This window comes from Cheilinus undulatus, linkage group 13 (assembly GCF_018320785.1).
Source record: "Cheilinus undulatus linkage group 13, ASM1832078v1, whole genome shotgun sequence".
NCBI lineage: Eukaryota > Metazoa > Chordata > Actinopteri > Labriformes > Labridae > Cheilinus > Cheilinus undulatus.
Genome location: NC_054877.1, coordinates 25,211,213 through 25,231,305, shown reverse-complemented (window position 1 = coordinate 25,231,305; position 20,093 = coordinate 25,211,213). Strand labels below are relative to the sequence as shown.

The 20,093-nt window shown below is 39.1% G+C and overlaps 1 protein-coding gene across 1 annotated transcript in view; it reads left to right on the top strand.

The window, feature by feature from the left end:
* LOC121519870 (chloride channel protein 2-like) overlaps positions 1-20,093 on the top strand; it is a 51,500-nt gene that overhangs the window by 7,525 nt on the left and 23,882 nt on the right. Inside the window, exons 3-12 of the mRNA XM_041802964.1 lie at positions 2,599-2,730; positions 6,298-6,426; positions 6,781-6,914; positions 7,231-7,311; positions 12,623-12,646; positions 13,126-13,204; positions 16,570-16,695; positions 16,794-16,878; positions 17,243-17,344; positions 19,214-19,298. Coding sequence (XP_041658898.1) covers positions 2,599-2,730; positions 6,298-6,426; positions 6,781-6,914; positions 7,231-7,311; positions 12,623-12,646; positions 13,126-13,204; positions 16,570-16,695; positions 16,794-16,878; positions 17,243-17,344; positions 19,214-19,298 — 977 coding nt within the window. The remainder of the gene's footprint in view (positions 1-2,598; positions 2,731-6,297; positions 6,427-6,780; positions 6,915-7,230; positions 7,312-12,622; positions 12,647-13,125; positions 13,205-16,569; positions 16,696-16,793; positions 16,879-17,242; positions 17,345-19,213; positions 19,299-20,093) is intronic.

Genomic DNA, 20,093 nt, shown 5'->3' with positions numbered 1-20,093 from the left:
AATAGTTTTACCAAGTTTTATTGCTTTACACATATCACAAGCCCCTGAGAATTCTACTTCCTGTTTCATCCAATGAAGCTAGTGAACTTCCTGTTGGGATTTGGGCATAGGTCCAAAAGGCATTTCTGTAGGTCTGATGATGACCTATATGCACACCGAAATTCATAAGCCTTGGTTGAACCAGCTGGGGGGGCTGAATTTTTGATTATTTGTAGGGGGTGCCATTGAGCCAATTGGCCACGCCCACCAACAAACATCCCATCAATTATCTCAGCATGCTAATGAGAATTTTTTCACCAAGTTCACCAAGACGAAAGGGTGAGGAATACATCCATCAGAAAACAGGAATGTTGAGCCTGATCACAACCTCAGAAAAAGTACAGAGGGCTTCTTATTTGGTTGCTCAAAGGATCGCAAAAAGTAAGAAGCCACACTCAAGTGGACAGGAGCTTATATTTAGGTTAAAGAGTTTCAAATGCAGCATCTAGGACTACAAATGGCACTGAACAGATGTTTATTCAGCATGAGGGTTAGGTGGGGGTCCTTGGAAAATTTTCTAATGTTTAAGGGGTCCCTAGCCCTGAAAAGTTTGAGAACCCCAAAAAGTTCGAGAACCCCTGACTTAAGCAACAGAACAATTTGTGTACTGACTTTGAGACTGATTTAAATATGATGGCATTTTGCCAGTCTAGACCTCATAAATGAATAAAAAATCCTTTTTTGTCCCATCCTACAGTTAGAGGTGCCCAACCCACCTTTCAAACATTATATGGACAAAAGTGTTCTGCTGCCTGACCATGACACCAGTGGGGACTGTTATGACATTGTATTCAAATATCCCCTAGAATCGATAGCTGTATAGATAACAGAATGTGAGATTTACTGACCTGAAAAGGTGACCACATGAATCACAGATATCAATAAAAACAGATATTAGAAGAGGGACTCATTTGTGTTCCAATAAGAATTTTAAAACATCCACAAACTAAGAGTGTTGAGGTTCGGACATGCTTCTGCTTTGAAGTTTATAAGGTCATGTCCCACCTTCTTTATCAAGATACAATCTTCCTCATTACTAAGCAAACACTGATAGAGTTAATAAAGTTTGGTAAACTTACTCATTACATTGTCTAAGAAGAGTCTTCATATTTTGTTCTTATTCTCTGATAGTAAATACAGAGGAATCATCACATTATCCCATTTAAGATGTAACAGATAACCTCCTTCAAAAAAAAAAAAAACAATCCCTGAATCACTGTAATAATCAAGATTAAAATCAGGCAACTTTTCCCATCCTAAAATCTCTTTAACTGTAAAAGCAGGAGATTTACATCATGTAAAGGACAAATCAACAGCCAAACATCATTTTATTCCCTGCAGGTTCCTAAAATTAACACTCATGGTATGCAAAATTGAAAATTATTGATATTTTTCACTGCATTCACTTGAAGAAAATTGTCATAGAACTGTATCGCTCTTCTTCTGGTGAGAGATGATGGAATGATATCAGATGAATCATGATGTTAATACTAATAAGTCATTGCTTCATTTTGTAAACATGAGAAAACAACCATTGCCACCAAATCGTCTTTCTCCTCCCATCTCTCTCTCTCCCTTTCTAAATGCCTCTCTGTCTTGCTCACTTTCACAGATCTGTTCCTCTCCTGGCTTCTATTTTGAATACACAAAAAGTTATTTCTCCCCTTTGAAAGTCACTAAATGAGTGAGTGCGACAACAGAGGCATTTTCCTGAAATATGGCTCTGCTAAATGTGTTAGTAGCACAATTTCAGCTTCTCGGGGGACGAGCACATCTATGAATGCTCTGAATGTGAATTCCAGGCTTTGGCAATATCTGCAGACAAAAATGAAGAAATGGGTCCAGTGATGCTTCTTTTAGCTGACCCAGCTCAGAGTTATAGATTATAATATAATAGAATTTATGACCACGACCTAGCTTTGTTTTGTCTTTAGATTCTGTCTTCTTATTTTTCCCAGGGCATGCTGGATCTTTCAGTGATATTTCTATATATAATTCATTGCACTAACACTTTGACCTTCGACATATTTGTTCTCTTACATTTCAACATTAGAAATCCAGCCAACCATTATCTATACTGCTTGTCCCATTCAGGGTTGCAGGGCGGGAGCCAATCATAGTTGTCACTGGGACAGAGGTGTTTTTACAGCACAGAGTTCACCCTGAACTGGTCACTAGTAAATCACAGGGCTGAGACATGGAGACATAAAACACCGAGCACACTCACATTTACATCTCCAGACAATTAAGTGTCACAAATTAACCTAATGAACACATCCTTGGACTGTGAGAGGAAGCTGGAGATTCCATGCATGCATGGGGAGAACATGCAAACTCTTCACAGAAAAGATCTGTCCAACAGGGCATGCGATCCAGCTATCTCCTTGCTGTGAGGCGACAGTGCTAACCACTTCACCACTGTGCAGCTCATAGAGACACTTTTTCTCTGACTGATTTCTGCCTTGTCTTGCATATCCCTCAATTCATTCTCCTCTTTTACTCATCAGGCCTTCATGGTTCAGTCCTCACTTTTTCCTTGATTTTCTTTCTTTCTCCCAGTGTGTGCGTCTCGCTGTCAGAAGTTCCTGATCTCACGGGTAGGGGAGGACTGGATCTTCCTTATTCTGCTTGGTCTGCTCATGGCTTTGGTCAGCTGGGTCATGGACTATGCCATCGCTTTCTGCCAAGAAGGTAGGAAAGAGAGAGAGAGCCACCGATATATTTACATCATTTAAATATCTATCTATATATACTGTATATATATAATATGTACATAGAGAGAGAGAGAGAGACAGGAGGGAAAGAGTTACAGAGACAGAAGGCGACTGAAAAACAGACTGTTCTCACAGAAGCAGCCAAGTGCTGAAATAATCATTAATTTATGATGAACAGCTAACAGGCATAGTCAGGTATGGTACAAAACTAGAGATAATAATTAAATATTAATACAGACTGGTGGCAGTCTGCCATCAATCTGTATTGATCTAACTAACAAAAATGCTTTCATTGTTATTTAAAGGATCAGTGAATATGGTTTGTATTCACAAAAAGAGTATCAATTGCAGAAAATGTAAACAGATTCTTAAATTAATCACCAGGCTTGATAATGATTTCTTTTTTAAGCCAACGAATGAAAATGAAAACAATAATTATATATTTTTTATCAATGCCATATATATATACATATATGTATATATATATATATAATGAACACATAGCAATTTTTCCTCCCATCTCATACCATCATTTACCTGAGCACTATGAGTATCTTTTACATCCACACAAAACCTGATGAATTTAACAAAAAAAAAAAAAAAAAAAAAAGGAATACACTGGCACACATTGCAGCTGTTAATCCCAGCAAACATCTGGCAGAAAGAGGTTACTCTGCTTAATATCAGCAGGTTAAAGCGCTTTTTTCCCTGCTCTGCTGCTCTCTGGGATCACATCCTCTGTGTTAAACTAAAGACAAAAATCTTGATTTAATCATTCTCTCCTAAATAGTTACCTATACTTTTGGTATCCAGCATAATGTGAGGGAAAAATGACCATTTATTTCTATTATGCTAGCTTTTAGTGTGCTAATTTGAGCTTGCTCACTGAAGTGGACAAAATGTTAGCTAAAACAACCAAACTACTATCTTGAGTCAAAAATGGCAGCTCATTCATCCATGCATCTGTCGAAATGCACAGCTTGCTGTTTGCAGTGATTGACTTTTTCTGCTTGTTTGAGGAAGAATACACCAACATCCATGCAATATAGCGGAGTCAAAGCTAGCCCGCTAACATTTTATAACCTTGTTGTTTTTTATTGTTGATGCAAACTAAATAACATCTGTGTAACACCAAGGGCCCATTACTTTTAGGGCTTGTTTGTATTTGAGATGTATGACAATACCCACATGTGTGAATCCAGCACTGCTTAGTCTGAATTAATGTCAAGACTGTTGCTAGGCTGTGTGATATTAAGTTTCATTGTACATTGTAAGGTTTATTTTGTTCTATTCTTTAAAAAATATGTTGTGCTAACATTTAGCCACCTCTCTAAAAAGCTCTCAGTGGCTAACTCCTTAATATTTAGAAAACAATACTTCATGTCATCATGTAATCATGTCATTTGCCTACATATTTAAAAAGTGTGCTAAAAATGCTGAAGTTACTTTTCCACATGGAAAATGGTGAATTCATCTGAGTGACTATGCTTGCTAGCTTTCTGAACTGTGGTGGTCTATAATATTCGTTATTATATTAGTTATATTAGTATATTAGTTTTTTTTTTTTTTTTGGCCTACAAATTGATGAACGTCCAATAAAGCCTAGTGTTAGTTCATGCAGGACACAGTAGTCATACGCCCAACCATGGTCAGCTAACAGCCAGCTGATCCATAATACTTCCTCCCAGCTCCCACAGCTAATCACACCTTTTGTCTCTCAACACAGTGGTGTAGCACTTCACACTAATCCCTGCTTGCATCAATACTGATGCACCACGCTGCTGCTGCTGGCAATGCTTAACTCCTCCACCCCAGCCTCTTCCTTTATATCATAAAGCTTGTTGCACCCTCATATTCAGATTCCTGTCTCTGTAGATTAATTGCTTTTGAATGAATTTTATTGTATTTAAAATGCATTGTTATAAATGTATTATCCATATGGGAATTGTAGCCATGCACTCCCTGGATAGTCAAAGCATGCTGCAATGAAATAGTTAAATGTATGACAAGAATGTTCCTGACTGTTTCTGACAACGGTTTTCCAAATATCCTCTTTTGTCATTTATCAAAAGTATTTTGAAGAGCTCACTTTATTGCTTATACAGTGCCTATAAATAGTGCCCACCCCTTTGGATGTTTTATCCTTTTATTGATTTTATAAATTAATCATGGTCAATGAAATTAGGCTTTTTGATAAAAAAATTTCAAAATGAAACAGGTTTCTACAAAGTAATGTCAATTATCAAAATTCTGTAGGTATAAAAAGTGATTGTATAAAAATGTACCCCCTTTAAAATGGCTTGCCTAATCAAATAGAGGTCCAGCAAATTGGTAGTAGTAGTCTCACAGTCAGTGAAATGGGGATCACCTGAGTACAGTGAATGGCTGTCAGGCTGTCCTCACAAACTGAGTGACCGTGCAAGAAGGAAACTAGTGAGAGAGGCCACCAAGACACCTATGACTACTCTGAAGGAATTACAAGCTTCAGCAGCTGAGATGCTGAGACTCTGCATACGACAACTGTTACCTGGGCTCTTCTCCAGTCAAAGCTTCATGGGAGAGTGGCAAAGAGAAAGCTACTGTTAAAGAAAACCCATCTCAACTACAGTTAGCCAAAAGGCATGTGGGAGACAATCTCATTCAGTCTGAAAGAGAACTATGCTTTGGCAGCTTTATATTCCTGCAAGACAATGACCAGAAGCATACAGCGGAAACTACACAGAAATGGAAAAAGAAAACAAGGTGAATGTTGTAGAGTCAAAGCCTAGACCTCAATCTAAAAGAGAATTTGTGGCTGGACTTGTAAAGAGCTCCTCACACACAATCCCTGTGCAACCTGTCAGAGCGTGAGCAGTCTTGCAAAGAAGAATGGAGTAAAACTGCAGTATCTGGATGTTCAAGCCTGATTGAGACCTATCCACACAGACTCAGTGCTGTGATTGCAGCCAAAGCTGCATCTACTAAATACTGACTTGGAGGGGGTGAATATTTTTTGATTTATAAAATCAATAAAAGGGTAAAATATCCAAGGGGGTGAATACTTTTATAGGCACTGTATAGTTTAATACGTTGATGTTAATTATTATGTGCTAATCTTACATTGCTGTATTGGTAATTCACTGAATATCAAGGTCAAAGTACTTCTAAGGTTTTAAAATCTACCACTGTGAATGTTTTCTAATAAGGACTCTAAAAAATGCCAACATTAAAAATGAATTTCCTGACATAGATATTTCCCCTGGATCCAGGAACAGTTGCTCTGCTGCATTTATGACACTGTAAATCTGATAGTAAGAGAGCTAAATGATGAATGAGGAGGAGGCCACTGAGATGCCAAAGAAGAAAAAGGCATGAATAAGGCAGAGGTTGAAAAGAACATGGAGAGAAGGTCAGAGGAAGGTAATGAGGAGGAGAGGAATCAGGAGAATCCATTTACATCAGAAGGACTACATCAGAATTCTCCAAACATGGTGTAGTTTCCTGCCGCATTATACTGAGAGGAAGTTACCTTTCTGTGTCTGTGTCTTTGTACTTTTGTGTGCAGCACAGAAGTGGATGTATGGTGGACTGGACAGTAACTTGCTCCTGCAGTACATTGCCTGGGTCACCTACCCCGTAGTGCTCATCACTTTCTCAGCAGGATTCACACAGATACTGGCTCCTCAGGCTGTGGGTAAGAACCCCCCCAAACACTCTTAAGACCTTTTATGCAAAGATGTATGCATTCATAGCTAATTCATTGTCACAATTCAGTGTTTGAATACTGTAATTGCCTCTTTAATGCAGCAAAAGTCCTCTAAGGACATGTGCAGGACGTGTCTTTGTGGTCCAGTCTTCAGGATATCTATAAAATATACCTTTGATGCGATATGCATACAGAAAACTATATGAATATCAATCAGCCCCCCCCCCCCATTGCTCTTCATTTATTCTCCTCACCCTTCTGTCTGTAATTGCTTTCTCTCAACTCCTCTTTTCCCCTCACTCCATCATCCCACCTGGCACGTCTTTCTTTTCTGCTCCCCAGGTTCAGGTATTCCTGAGATGAAAACGATACTGAGAGGGGTGGTCCTGAAGGAATACCTGACTTTTAAAACATTTGTGGCCAAAGTCATCGGCCTGACCTGTGCTCTGGGCAGTGGGATGCCTCTGGGGAAGGAGGTAGAGCTTTTATTTTTCCCTTCATCGCTTCCCATCGCAGACTTCTGAGCTGTAAAAATAACTTATGACAGATTAATTAAAAATTTTGATTATTCTCATCTTGTTTAAGCTATGGCTGTGAATATAAAACAGTGATTTGCTGCTAGTGACATTTACTATTTGAGGGGAAATGAAGAAGTTGAGCCTAAATCTAAATCACAGTATTTTCTGTTATGCCCTTGAACCAGAGAGCAGCATGCCTTACACGATGCTTTAAGATGCTTTTGGTTGCATCCTGTCAACTAACATGCTGATATCTCTCCATCCTGCCACTCAGGGACCTTTCGTTCATGTTGCCAGCTTGTGTGCCGCTCTCCTCAGCAAATTCATGGCTGCCCTTTTTGGAGGGATTTACATGGTGAGGAATGTACCTACATTTAGTTCAGTTTTACTAGAAAAATGATGTACAATTTCAAACCTGTTGAAAGTTTTGAGCCTCTGAGGACTTCAAATATTATACCGCCTCCATTCACTTTCAAACAGTACTTTCAATTATTAATTTTTTGGGGTAAAATGTTTTGAAACATTCAAACCTGTAGCTCTTTGTTAGGGAAACTGACAATATCTGAAAAAATGTGTTGTTCTAGCCAGGGCAGTCACAACCATGTATCTTATACATGTACATTTAACTGCCGTCTTAGCTGTTGCTGTGAAACATTTTGAATCTGCTTAGTTGCAAGCATTTAATAAACCGGCTACCACTTTACATAAGATATTAATGGTAAGTGTTAGTTACTAAATGAAGTCATTCCAAATGCTTGTATATTATGTGAACTGGAATTAAAAGAACTAAATGATGGATCTAGCTGCCTAGTCCAGCAGCCTACATTTATCTCATACATTTTGTTGGGCTCAGAGTGGATTATATCTGTAATACTCTGGAAACTGAAAAAGTTCTGAAAAGCCAATTTGCCGTTACAAACTGGTTTGGCCATGCCTAGTTACTTGTTGTCTTAATGCATATTTAAGCCTTTTTTAAAATGACTTTCACATCAGTATGCAGCCCAGTATAAGCACGCTAAAGCTGTAGTTTAAAAGTCAGTGAGACTTTTGAGGAACCATCACATTTCTGTGGTACTTTAAAGGTAACAGCTCTTAACTTTTAGGGAACGGCAGCTGTAAAGCTAATTGAATAATGCATTCTGCTTTCTGTAAAGATGTTCTTTCTGTTAGTGAAGAGATCATTGAAAAGTGACTTTTACGTCTCTGGATGGGAATTGTGGTCACAGGTGCAGCCAGACTTTTTGGACTGGGACACTGACTCTTGCCCATTTCAGACTAGGAGTGTGTCACACAGGTCTCGACCGCGACATGCCAGGATTTTCAGTTTGATTGCATTTTAACAAGTCAGGGCTTTCAGACTGCCTGCATATGCGTTGTGGCTTGCGCACCTAATACACGCAGCTGAGGCGCGGAGAGTTCAGAGATTTGAAGTCTCGCCTACTTTTTTCCGCGCACCGTTTGTGGCTGTGAACCATATTAGACAGGAAAATTATAAATGGAGAGTCATATTTACATTGTTATGGCAAATATGCACATGGAATATGTTTACAGTGTGTTTCTTGATAACCCTGAGGAAGGCCAGAAGCTTAAATGCGCCTGTTTTATAAAGTTGTTCTTTAAAGATCTACAAGTGAAGCTTTCTGTCCCCACACTAGTAGAATTTGTCACAGGAAAGTTAAACACAATAGCCTAGGTGCTTTTCTGGTTTGTGCTTTTCAAGTTAAAAGCCAGGTTTGGCATTTCTGTAGAGAAACTCCTTTTACTTGTACAGAATGTTTTGTTTTGAATAGTTCCCGACACACTTCCTCTATACACAATCAAGTAGCTAATAGGGGGGTTATTCAGGTAAAACCTATGAGGAAGAACAGGGCTTTGAGAGCAGGGAGATGTGGCTGACATGCAGAAAACTCGTGCCCTTTGTGAAACGGACTTTAAAATAGGGTAGCACTGGGTTTGTGCACATGCCCTTTGGCTCAGTGCCAGTAACCCCACGGCCTTACTAGTTAGCCTTTGCTACATTTTGCACGTTCACGTCTAAGGGTTAGGGTGCCTCAATCCTTGTTGGAATGGAGGGTTAGGGTGAAGTGCTTAGAGGTACATGACCCTTCAAAGTACTGCCTTTATGACAAACAACTCTCTTAACATATTGTTTTATCAATGCATTATGGTCCTTTTATCAGCAAGAATTTGTTTTTTAATCGCTTGTTGTAATGTTTGAAACATCTTAAAAAATCTGTTTTTTGGATGCTGTCAAAGACTTCTCATGATGTATGAGCTGACCCATTGTAAGGGGAAGATTTCACCTTTACCCCTTGTCATTGTGTTTTAAGGGGGAAGGGGGCACTCCAAAACAAGGGGAAGGAATGGGCTGAAAGTTAGAAATGGATCAGAGCCTATCTTTCCCTTCTTATCAATCTATGTATTATAAGGACACAAATTAAATATATATTACAGTGTGTTTAAAACAGGTTACTATCCTTTTCATGAAAATATTTTAACCACTAACATTTAAGTATTTAAAAATGAAGGTTTTTGTTTTGTTATGATTTTTTTCTTTGTTTTATTGTTGTTTGTTTTGTAATTATTAACATTATAGTTTTGTGTTATTTTTTCCTCTTCTTCATTTTTCCCACTCCTCCATGTCTGTCCTGTACATCACTAACCTGTTCTGTTGTTTTTCACCAATAAAGGCAAAAAAAGTATTTAAAAGATATTACATTCTGCTGTCTGTAACTATACTTTATTTTTTTACTTGGAAAAAGATGCACAACATTCAAAGCAATACAGTGGCTCAGTTGAAATGTAGAAAGAAACAGCAAAAAAACAAATAAATTTAAAGTACTAAAACAAGTACTTTAAAATTCAGTACACAACCTGCACTTTCAGTGACTATTTTCTCATCTAAAAAGTTGACTCTAGCTTTTATACTGGGGCGACTAACAGTGCTGTGAAGAACTTTTAGGCATGTTTTGGCCAGAAATTTAGTTAGGTGTGCAACGGTGAGTAAAACCACCTGAGGGTCACATTGGAGCTGAAGAAGATTAACACAACTGAGGTCATGCTCTTGGTGTTCTTGCATATTTCCAGGGGCATGGTGAGATAATGTTTTGAAAAAATTACAAAGGTGTGGAGTAAGAGATAGATGTGGTGAATAGGCACAGCTAAGGGTACTGTCCAGGTGGAAAGTAGAGTTGCCACCAAGCGGCAACCTCCGGTCCTGAAAAATGAAGCCAATGCGGAAGTTCAAAAAAATTGCAATACCGCGAGTGTCCACTTGAGGCTGGCTGCAGGAACACCAGAAGTCCCATCTGGACAGCAGTTAAACAGCTGGTTTTTACACTAGACTAGACTAAACTGGTTTACAGCCTGGTTCAAAACACCAAACGTGTCTCATTAGCTAATGTCTCATTGTGCTCTCACTGTATGGGGGGGGGGGTTGTACCACAATCGTTTGGATTATATTAGGATAAACCTCACTTTGCGCTGATTGGCGTGTCTCATTTGATTGACAGATAGCTCTACAGGCAGAGGCTACGTTTCTGTCAACCAGAATGCTAGCTAGCTAGCTGACAGGAAGTCACGCTTAGTGGACAGGTCGTAAGGTTGATCCAAAGTTCGGTTGAGACCGCGATTTCAATATGGAAGCCTCCGCCGATTGGCTTCAAGAGCTGTTTGAGTCCACCTATTGTAAGCAGATGACTGACATCACACAGGGTTTGTCCAATTCTTTCTACAGTCTATGGTTGCCACGGACCCCTGCTCATGCTGTGGAGGTCCCAGGGCCTGTTAACCATTGGCAGTCTCTGGCCATATTCAAATCCTTAGTAGCCTACATGCCTAAAACTGGTGCAAATGACTGCATGTACCAGTATTAAGTTTTGAGAGATGCAATTTCATTTTTGAAAACGTATCCCCATTTATTGTGTTTGTAAAGCAGCTGCTTCAACTTCTCTGCTCAGAATAGGAACAGTATAGCTGACACGGTTTACCAAACAGTTCACAGTGGCGAGGGTAGCTGCCACTTCTTAACTGCTTTCCCCTGGTTAGTTCATAGCCACACATTTAAACAAAACGGAGAGTATACTGCTAAGCAAATAGAAGGTGTGTGGCACAGGTTTGACTGAGAATACTCCTCAGTAAGGACACAGGTGACAGGTGGAGCCTGTGAGTCTGTCTCATCTATGCAGGCTGAGAGCTCAACTACAGTGTTACACAGGTACATCTCAAAAAATTAGAATATCATGAAAAAGTTCAATATTTTTTGTCACTCATTTCAGAAAGTGAAACCTATATTATATATACTCATTACACACAGAGTGAAGTATTTCAAGCCTTTATTTCTTGAAATGTTGATGATAATGGCTTACAGATAATGAAAACCCAAAATTCAGTGTCTCAGAAAATTAGAAAATTGTGAAAAAGTTCAATATTGGAAAGTCATGGTGTCACAAACTAATCAGCTAATTAACTCAAAACACCTGCAAAGATTTCCTGAGCCTTTAAATGATCTGTCAGTCTGGGTCAGGAGGCTACAATGACATTTCTGTTGAAAATATCCTTTTTTTATTGATCTTATGTGATATTCTAATTTTCTGAATTTTGGGTTTTCATTATCTGTAAGCCATAATCATCAACATTTCAAGAAATAAAGGCTTGATATATTTCACTCTATGAGTAATGGGTCTATATAATATATGGGTCTCACTTTCTGAGATGAGTGACAAAAATATTGAACTTTTTCATGATATTCTAATTTTTTGAGATGTACCTGTAGTTACCAGGGGCCCTCCTCCGTACAGTGAAAACAGATTGTACTAAAAGAGCAAGACAACTGCTCAGTGCCAGGTGCCAATGAAATAGAAATCCTCACACAAGAGGACACCATAAACCTTTTTATTTCTTTTGGTAGATTCAGGCTGCGGCTTGTATGCCAGATTTAACCGTAAACTGAAATGCAAAGGAACTACTAGCAGCCTGTTTCTACTTGATTTTAAAATGCAACCCCTACTGCATGGGATTTTTCTTTTTGTAGATCTATAATGGTACATTTCTCCTTTAACTAATCCTAAAGCCTTAATAGCTGCAAAAAACATAGGAGCTAAGCAACATTTCCCATATACAGGGACTGTTTTGTCTTTATGTATTTTCTGTAGGTGGGAAGCTCAACAATAAAAAACATATTTCTTACGTCCTTGATGTGACCTTGACTTTCTACCATTCCCAGGGCTCACGCTCTCACCTCCACTCATGAGACCACAGCCTGGCCTTCTGTTTATCCCTGCACTGGACAGTGAGCTGTGTTCTTCTCCTCCATGCACCAGCAGTACCAACATCACCATCAGTGTGGAGGAAAATAGACTGCAGTGATGTGGAGAAGGAAAAACTCTTGTCAGCAATGATAGAAATAGTCCATGCGTCGACTGTGTGGCCATTAAAACATAATTACTCTGAGAAAATGTTAATTTGGTTCACAGTGGAATCAAGACTGTTTGCTGAAGCTCTCTCTCTCTGCTTGTTTGATTTTGTGTGGTTGGGATAATAAGTTGGATGACTTCCAGTTGCACCAACAAAAGGTAACCTCTACACTCGCATGGATCACGCTCACACATATTTCTTTCTTTCTGTTTTTTTTTTTTTTTTTTTTTTTTTTACTTTCACTGCTAAAGGAAGAGCCCTTTGAGGGAAGCAAGGTACGAATGCACGAGCCAGATAGTTTCTGTATTGCCAATTCCATCGTCATCAATAATCCATGCTGTCCATTTCAGAAGATTGATGCCTTTTCCATTCATGTGCGCTGTTTGATGCTGTTCAGTGAACCGTCGCAGCGACGCATCGATCTGTGCTGCCTTTGCTTTTACACAAACACCTCATGCCATGATGTCAATGCTCAATCCTGGCTTTTCAATCATTGGCCCCACCTCACATAAATGCAATCTTACTGAATGTGGAAAAATACAGCAGCAGCTTTTACAGTAAAACTGTTGCATTTATAAACAATTGTTGACTTTGTTTTTCATGAGAAATACAATTGTTGTGTATTGTGTGTTTGTGGCATTTGCACGTGTATGTGCACTCATCTGGGTGTGAGTGTTTGTATGTTGGTTTGAATGCTCTGCTGTGTATGCTTGTGTGTGTCTATCTTTGTGTATATCTGATTGTTGTTGTACAGAACGAGCTGAGGAACACAGAAATGCTGTCGGCTGCCTGTGCAGTGGGTGTTGGCTGCTGCTTTGCTGCCCCTATTGGAGGTAAGAAACACATGGCTGAACCCTCTGATTGAATGCTATCTCATTATGTTAGATAGTTAGTGGATCTAATTAGATGAGCCGAATATTTATCCTGCTAGCAGGAGAGCTGGTGCTACTCCTGGACAGTCTATTACTCTAACTCGTTTGTTCAGAGCAGCAAAGTGTACCTCTGCCACCACTAGTCTGCCAGATGTTAAATTTGGCACAAATATCCATCTCAAAGGGTGCGTAAGATTAATTCAGGCGCCCCCTTGTCCTTCCCTCTGGCACCACAGTTAGCTCAGAAACATAATTTGTCAAGCTTTAAAGGGGGTTAAAGCCACTGTTTAGCTGGGAGCCCATTGCAGTTATTTTGCTACATTTTTTTTGGCAATTTGGTTGCTCTCTACACTGCTTTTTAACACTGTTAGACAATCAAAAATATTTTTTTAACCACAGATTTGCTCACAGTAGGACAAACTGTTGTGACCTTGACTGCTTTCTTTTACTTTGTTGGAGTCAAACTAAAAACAGGCATGATATTTTTCTCCTTAACAGAAAGATTATGGACTTTAAGATTAGGTTTCATGTGAATCACTGCAGCGTGCATGTAGTTCATACTGTTTTCCTAGCTAGTCAGAATCGAGTTTTATCGCCAAGTACATTTTCACATCCAAAGAATTTGACTTGGTGTTTTGATAATGAACAAAACTCGTAAAAGGACAATAAAAATGCTGTAAGATGCTATAAAAAAACAGTAATCTTGCTGACAGTGAATTTAAACAGATCGGTACAGAATATACTAATGTGATATCATATCAGCTCTTGATTTTTTGAAAACAATGAGTCTGTTTACTCACCTTCATCAAAAGAGGTTCCACAAGGCTGTGTATTGGGTCCTGTACTTTTTACTTTATACATCAACAATATCAGGTGTGGAAAGTAACCAATTACATTTACTCAAATCTCTGCGATTGTGTAGCTTTTTTGGATACTTGTTCCTTTTTGAATGCATTTTGAAATTACTACTTTTACTTCTACTTGAGTAAGTTAAAACCACAACAACTGTACTTTTACTTGAGTACAGTACCCTTGTGCCTTTTCCACTGAATTGACTACACAGTAGCACATACAGAGAGAATGATTCAACATCACATCCCAAAACAGCTGTTACACAAAGCAAAAATTGGGGTGTTTCAGAGTTGATTTTTAGCTCCCAAAGTCAGCGCATTTACAGTCAGCCATCCGTACCGCGCCTGGGCCCATTTCAGCCTAAAGTCCGGTACGTTTGACCAGTGTGAGTGCAATCGTTCCGTGCTTTGCTGTGACACGCTTCATGGCCCCGGCACGGAAGGACGAGGTGGGCCTAGGTAAGGCACGGATTGCAAATGAAGGAGCACAAGCGCAGGAATGTGACATAACGTGAACAACAGGACCCGCTTCAGAGCGCAGCGAGCACACCAGGCATCAGCTGCATGCTAGAGATGGTATGGAGAGTCAGCTGATCTAAGCTCTGCCCACTGCCATCTCATGGGGGAAAGAACAAAGTGCCTCATTATGCCCTTGGGCATCGTGTTTGGAGCTATTTTATATGTATTTAGTTGTGTTTGGACGTTGCCAGTGATCCCTTCTGGGGTTGTTTTAATCATGTTTATGGAAGAATATTGTTCTTTTGATGTGGGACACATTTGCACTATGTGTGAAGTTATCCACTGAGGTAGAGTTCATGCATGTGACTTCTGGTGTTCCTTGGGACACACAGTGCTTATTCTTCATCAGTCTGTATTGCTTTGCTATGAGGTTGACCCAGCTTGCCAGATTTTGTAGAGTTATTGCAGCTGTCATATTGTATAATACTTTAATATATGAAATGTAGACCAGTATAGACACTTTAAAATGTTAAATTTAACTCTTAATCAGTTTAATTAATGCTGCCAATTTTGCTGGATATTTTAGAGGTGTGACTTTACCTGAACAACCTGGATGGAGATCTATTCTCTCGTTGTTCTTGCCAGCTAGGAAAGATTATTTTACAGTACAACTCCTCAGTAGCTACTCTGTGCTTAAAGTAAACTTCAGATTAAATACTTTTCACTTTTACTTTAATAGATGTGTTGAGCAGTACTTTTACTTTTTATTTAAGTAAAGTTTAACCATAACTGTACTTCTACTTGAGTACAATAGTTGTGCTTTTTTCTACCTCTGAGCAATATTGTATCTACATATCAAACTGAAATGAAATTTTTATACTGATGATACAGCCTTGTATTACTTTGCTGACACAGCACAGAAGGCAACTGAAATACTACAACAAGCACTCTACAACTTGCACGCCTTTAATATTTACAACTTTAACATCTTTGGGTGTAACCTGGCACGGCAGATGGATTTGCCAGCAAGAAACATGGAAACGGGCGAATCCATCTGCTTTGCAAGGTTACTTTGGGTAGTCATGAACTGGAAATAGAAATAGTCCCTCAATACAAATATCTCAGCATCTGGTTGGATCTAGAATCAACTATCAAATGTCATATGTCAATGTCAATTTACTTACCAAAAAATTAAGACAAAAAAAGAATATCTACAGAAACAAACACTATTTTCTCAGGCTTGTAGAAAACCAATAACTAAAGCGATCTTCATGTCTGTTTTGGACTGTAGGGATGCCATTTACAGAAATGCTTCCGACTCCCCTCAGAAATCTGTAGATGAAGTTTATCATTCTGCCCTTTGATTTATAACAGGTGACAGCTGCTCCACTCATTGCATCCTTTATGACAAAGTTGGATGGCCATTGTTAACAGTTAGACATGAGAGACACAGGCTATTTTTTTTATCTATAAAGCTCTCACTAGAAATCTGTGTCCTACAAACTCCTTAATTAAGCTGGGCAGATGGTCATTACCGGACTCAATCGAGTGATTAGCTAAAGCTCAAGGTACCCCGAGTACATACTACAATGGAAAATTATCCTTTACATTCTATGCTAAGCACATCTGAAACACCTTACAAGGTACACTTAAACTCAACACAGTTGTCAGCATGGGCAAAACCAAAAGCTTGGTGCTCATGAATCTGACTGTTATATGTTTGCTTCTGTTTTTCCTTCTCTCTTGTACTGATTTGTTTAAACTGTAGTCCCACCATCATTGAAAATGAGGGCATACCCTTAATGATTTGAATAAAGGTTGAATAGTAGCAATATAAAATTTAATATAGAATGTGTAGAATAGAAAAGTAAGTACAAAGGTGCAATGGAGCATACTGCATGACACAGTATATGTAAAACATGATGTATGCTTAGATAATGATACAGAAGGGCTTCATGATGTGTATCCTTAAGTTCTTTAGTCTCTGTGGGAACATCTCATTGTTTTTTGGTGCAGGGGTGCTGTTCAGTATTGAGGTCACATCAACGTTTTTTGCTGTGAGGAACTACTGGAGGGGCTTCTTTGCTGCCACCTTCAGTGCCTTCATATTCAGAGTGCTGGCAGTGTGGAACCAGGAGGAAGGTAAAACTCTGTTTCCTTTTGGTAGCTGGTGTAATTTCCCCAGCTGACATATTTCAGTATACAGTCTGCACTGTAAGAACAATCCTCTCTCTCCTCAGAGACAATCACTGCTCTCTTCAAGACCCGCTTCCGCTTGGACTTCCCATTTGACCTTCAGGAGCTGCCTGCATTCGCCATCCTCGGGTGAGTGTGTTTCTCAGGACTGATTGCACATTAAACTGATCCCAGAGCAGTCTGGCGGCTGAGTTACCCAAAGGATCTAAGATCTGAAAAAGCTTTGTCCTCCTTTGTGGTCTGCTGTTGAGTCTGAAGGTTGATTTGTGTTTAATGAATGGGGCATGAAATTAACCTTTACTCTGCTGATTGCAATTTGAGGCCGTGTCCAGAACACTGTGTACCAAATGTGTTACAAAAGCATTTAGATAGAAAAGAATAAAAACTGAAAATTAGCCCAAAAACAGTAACTGACTGAACCTGTTTCAGTAAACCTGTCGACCTCCTGCATACTGCATATTGACCAAACAGGTAAATCTCTCTTTGTTCTTAGGATCGCCTGTGGTTTTGGGGGTGCACTGTTTGTCTACCTGAACAGGCTGATTGTGGAGTGCATGAGGAAACAGAAGACCATTAACAAGTTCTTACTGAGGAAGTGAGTATCTGATTTAATGGAGTGTCATTAAAGGGAAATGCACTCACTGTTTTCCTGCTGGGAGGTAGATGATATGGAAGAACACAACTCTTATGTCTTTACTGAATTGTGAAGCTTTTGCAAGATACTTGGCTTAACAATTCAACAAAATTCAGGAGGAAAAATCTGGCCTGGCTCCATCCAAAGGTAACAAAATCAGCAAGTGACACCCCAGGGAGCAGTAGCTAGAGTTGAATCCATGGTGAAATTAGGTCTAATCAATACATTTGCATCCAGCTAAAATACAGTCAACATCAGTGTGTTAGAAGCACAACTTTGTTTTGAAATCTTACTGAAGAAACAGTTCCAAGTTCCAAGTTAACCTCCAAAACAAAAGGATGAACGGGTCGGTAGATAGACCTAAAATCACACCTTTTTGAACTGGATTTCAGAATGCTGCAAGAAGGAATTATTAATAAATAACTAAATTAAATCAGTATGGTTCGTTAAGAATAAAACTTGTTACTACTATTATGTAAAAAAGTAGTCCAGCTGCCAGTGCAGTATCAATATAAATATTTTATAAGTATCTGTGGATGCCAATATCTATGTTCCTAGCACTGTGTTGTGGGTGAAATTTCACTTCCATGTTGTTACCATCGTTGCATGAAAACAGGTCGATTTTAATGTGGCCTATTAAAATAGTGTTCTTCATTTAGAATGATGGTATTCAATTTCTCAGTAGTCTAGAGTCAGAGTGGACTGTAAGTTTGTAATAAATAGATATTTTTTAAGAAAAAGACCTCACATATTTGGGTATTTTACTAAAATGTAACTAAAATGTGACCTGAATGTTGATGTCTGTGGGAAGGGGCTCACCTGAAAATAATTTTTGGACTTTTATATACCCCCAGGCCATGTATACAGCCGTTAGTAAACTGTACCTTTTCTTTTAGAGATTTGAAATTTAGAAACTGGGCAGCACTGTAAGCACGAAGGCTACATTTGAGTAGCTAAAAGTCTCTGGAAACATAAGAGGAGGATCACAAAGCCAGTCTTCTTTTGGCACTTCACATGGGTCTATGTTAACAATAATATTGATCCTTTCACTGCCGCGTCTTTGTGCCAGGTAGCAGTTTGTCTGTGTACGAACAACTTTCTTTTGATCTACCTTTAAGCATCATTGGAAACGCTTGAGTAACACTTGCAGTACCTGTTATTCAGATAGTCCGGTACAACTGATGGCCAGCCAATAGTGTTGCGGCACATTGGACACAGACAAAACCCATAATGCACTGCACAGGGATGCACATAGATTGCCAAGCTCTTTAGTCCTCAAATGATTACACATATAAAACATCTGTGAGTCTTTTTGTGGATGCACTAAATAAGATGTAACCTGTGAGTTAGCAGGCTAAAGTTGTTCCACATGTACAGTAAATATTTTTAGATTTGGACTGAGTCAGGCCATTTGCTCTCAGTCTTGGTGCTAAGCTAAAGTAAGTGCCTTTTAGCAGAAGCTGCATATTTAACAGCTGAGACATAAGACTGGTATTCATCCACTCATCTAAATTTCTGCATGAATGCAATAGGCATCAACTCTCCCAAAATTAGATTTTCACTATCAACAAACATTTTTTTTTGCTAAATAATAGAACCATCGACTTTTATCTCTCTAAGCTGTGAATAAGCTAAACGGGATCAAAATCCTGCTCATTTGTCTTAGAGTAGGTCATGTTAGTTCAGTTTTGGGAGTTGTAGGTAAATTCGATTGAATTGGGTCAGTCTCACTACTAAAAGATCTTCTCACCTACAGATCAAGTATGCACATACACAACAGTGTGACAGGCACACCCATTAATGACCCCACAGTCCCTCTCTTCCTGTCAGGCGTCTGGTGTATCCGGCTCTCGTCACCCTGCTGGTCTCCACACTCACGTTCCCTCCGGGCTTCGGACAGTTCATGGCTGGACAGGTGAGAAAAGACTTTCGCACTCTCATGACAGTATGAAACCATGCTGTCAGAGGATTGATGGTGATTTTAAGTGAGAGCTGGTGTCGAGTTGAGGGTTATTTTGTGCTGCTTTTATTGATACAAGGGGCCATCGCAGAGCTGTCATGTTTCCAACAGAAAACTGATGCTTATTGTCAAAATGTTGGAATAATTTTTACACATGCTCCTCAATTCATGGCTGGGAAAAGTTTAGTTTAAAGAGCTCAATCCAAAACTACCTAGAACAATAATGCAGCATGATTGATAAAATATAAGGTTCTGATGAATTTGAGGAAGCCACATGAAAGTGTCGCTGACGACTGAATAAAGCAAATCTTTATGTTGATTTCTAAAAGGGATACATACACATATGTCATAGGGGGCAATATGAGTAATACTTTGAGGTGAAATAAAATAAAATTTCAAGACATAACATGATGTGTATACAACCAGCAATAATTAAAAAGGCGAGGTTCATGTATGAAGAACTGTGTGCTTATTTTTTACACACCCATGATGCAGAGATGTACACATAGTATCCTTATATACATAATCACTTACACACTCTAATATGAAAAAACATATGCATGCCCACACGTATGCATAATTACATATACATCCAAAGCAACTGTGTTTACATAAACCCATGCATATACACCCCCATTCTCTCATAAACATGAACACACATAGTCCTGTATACCCCATGCGCATGACCACACCCATGCATTCATACATGCATAAACACATGCACATGGAAGGCTGCTTGTAAACCCTGTA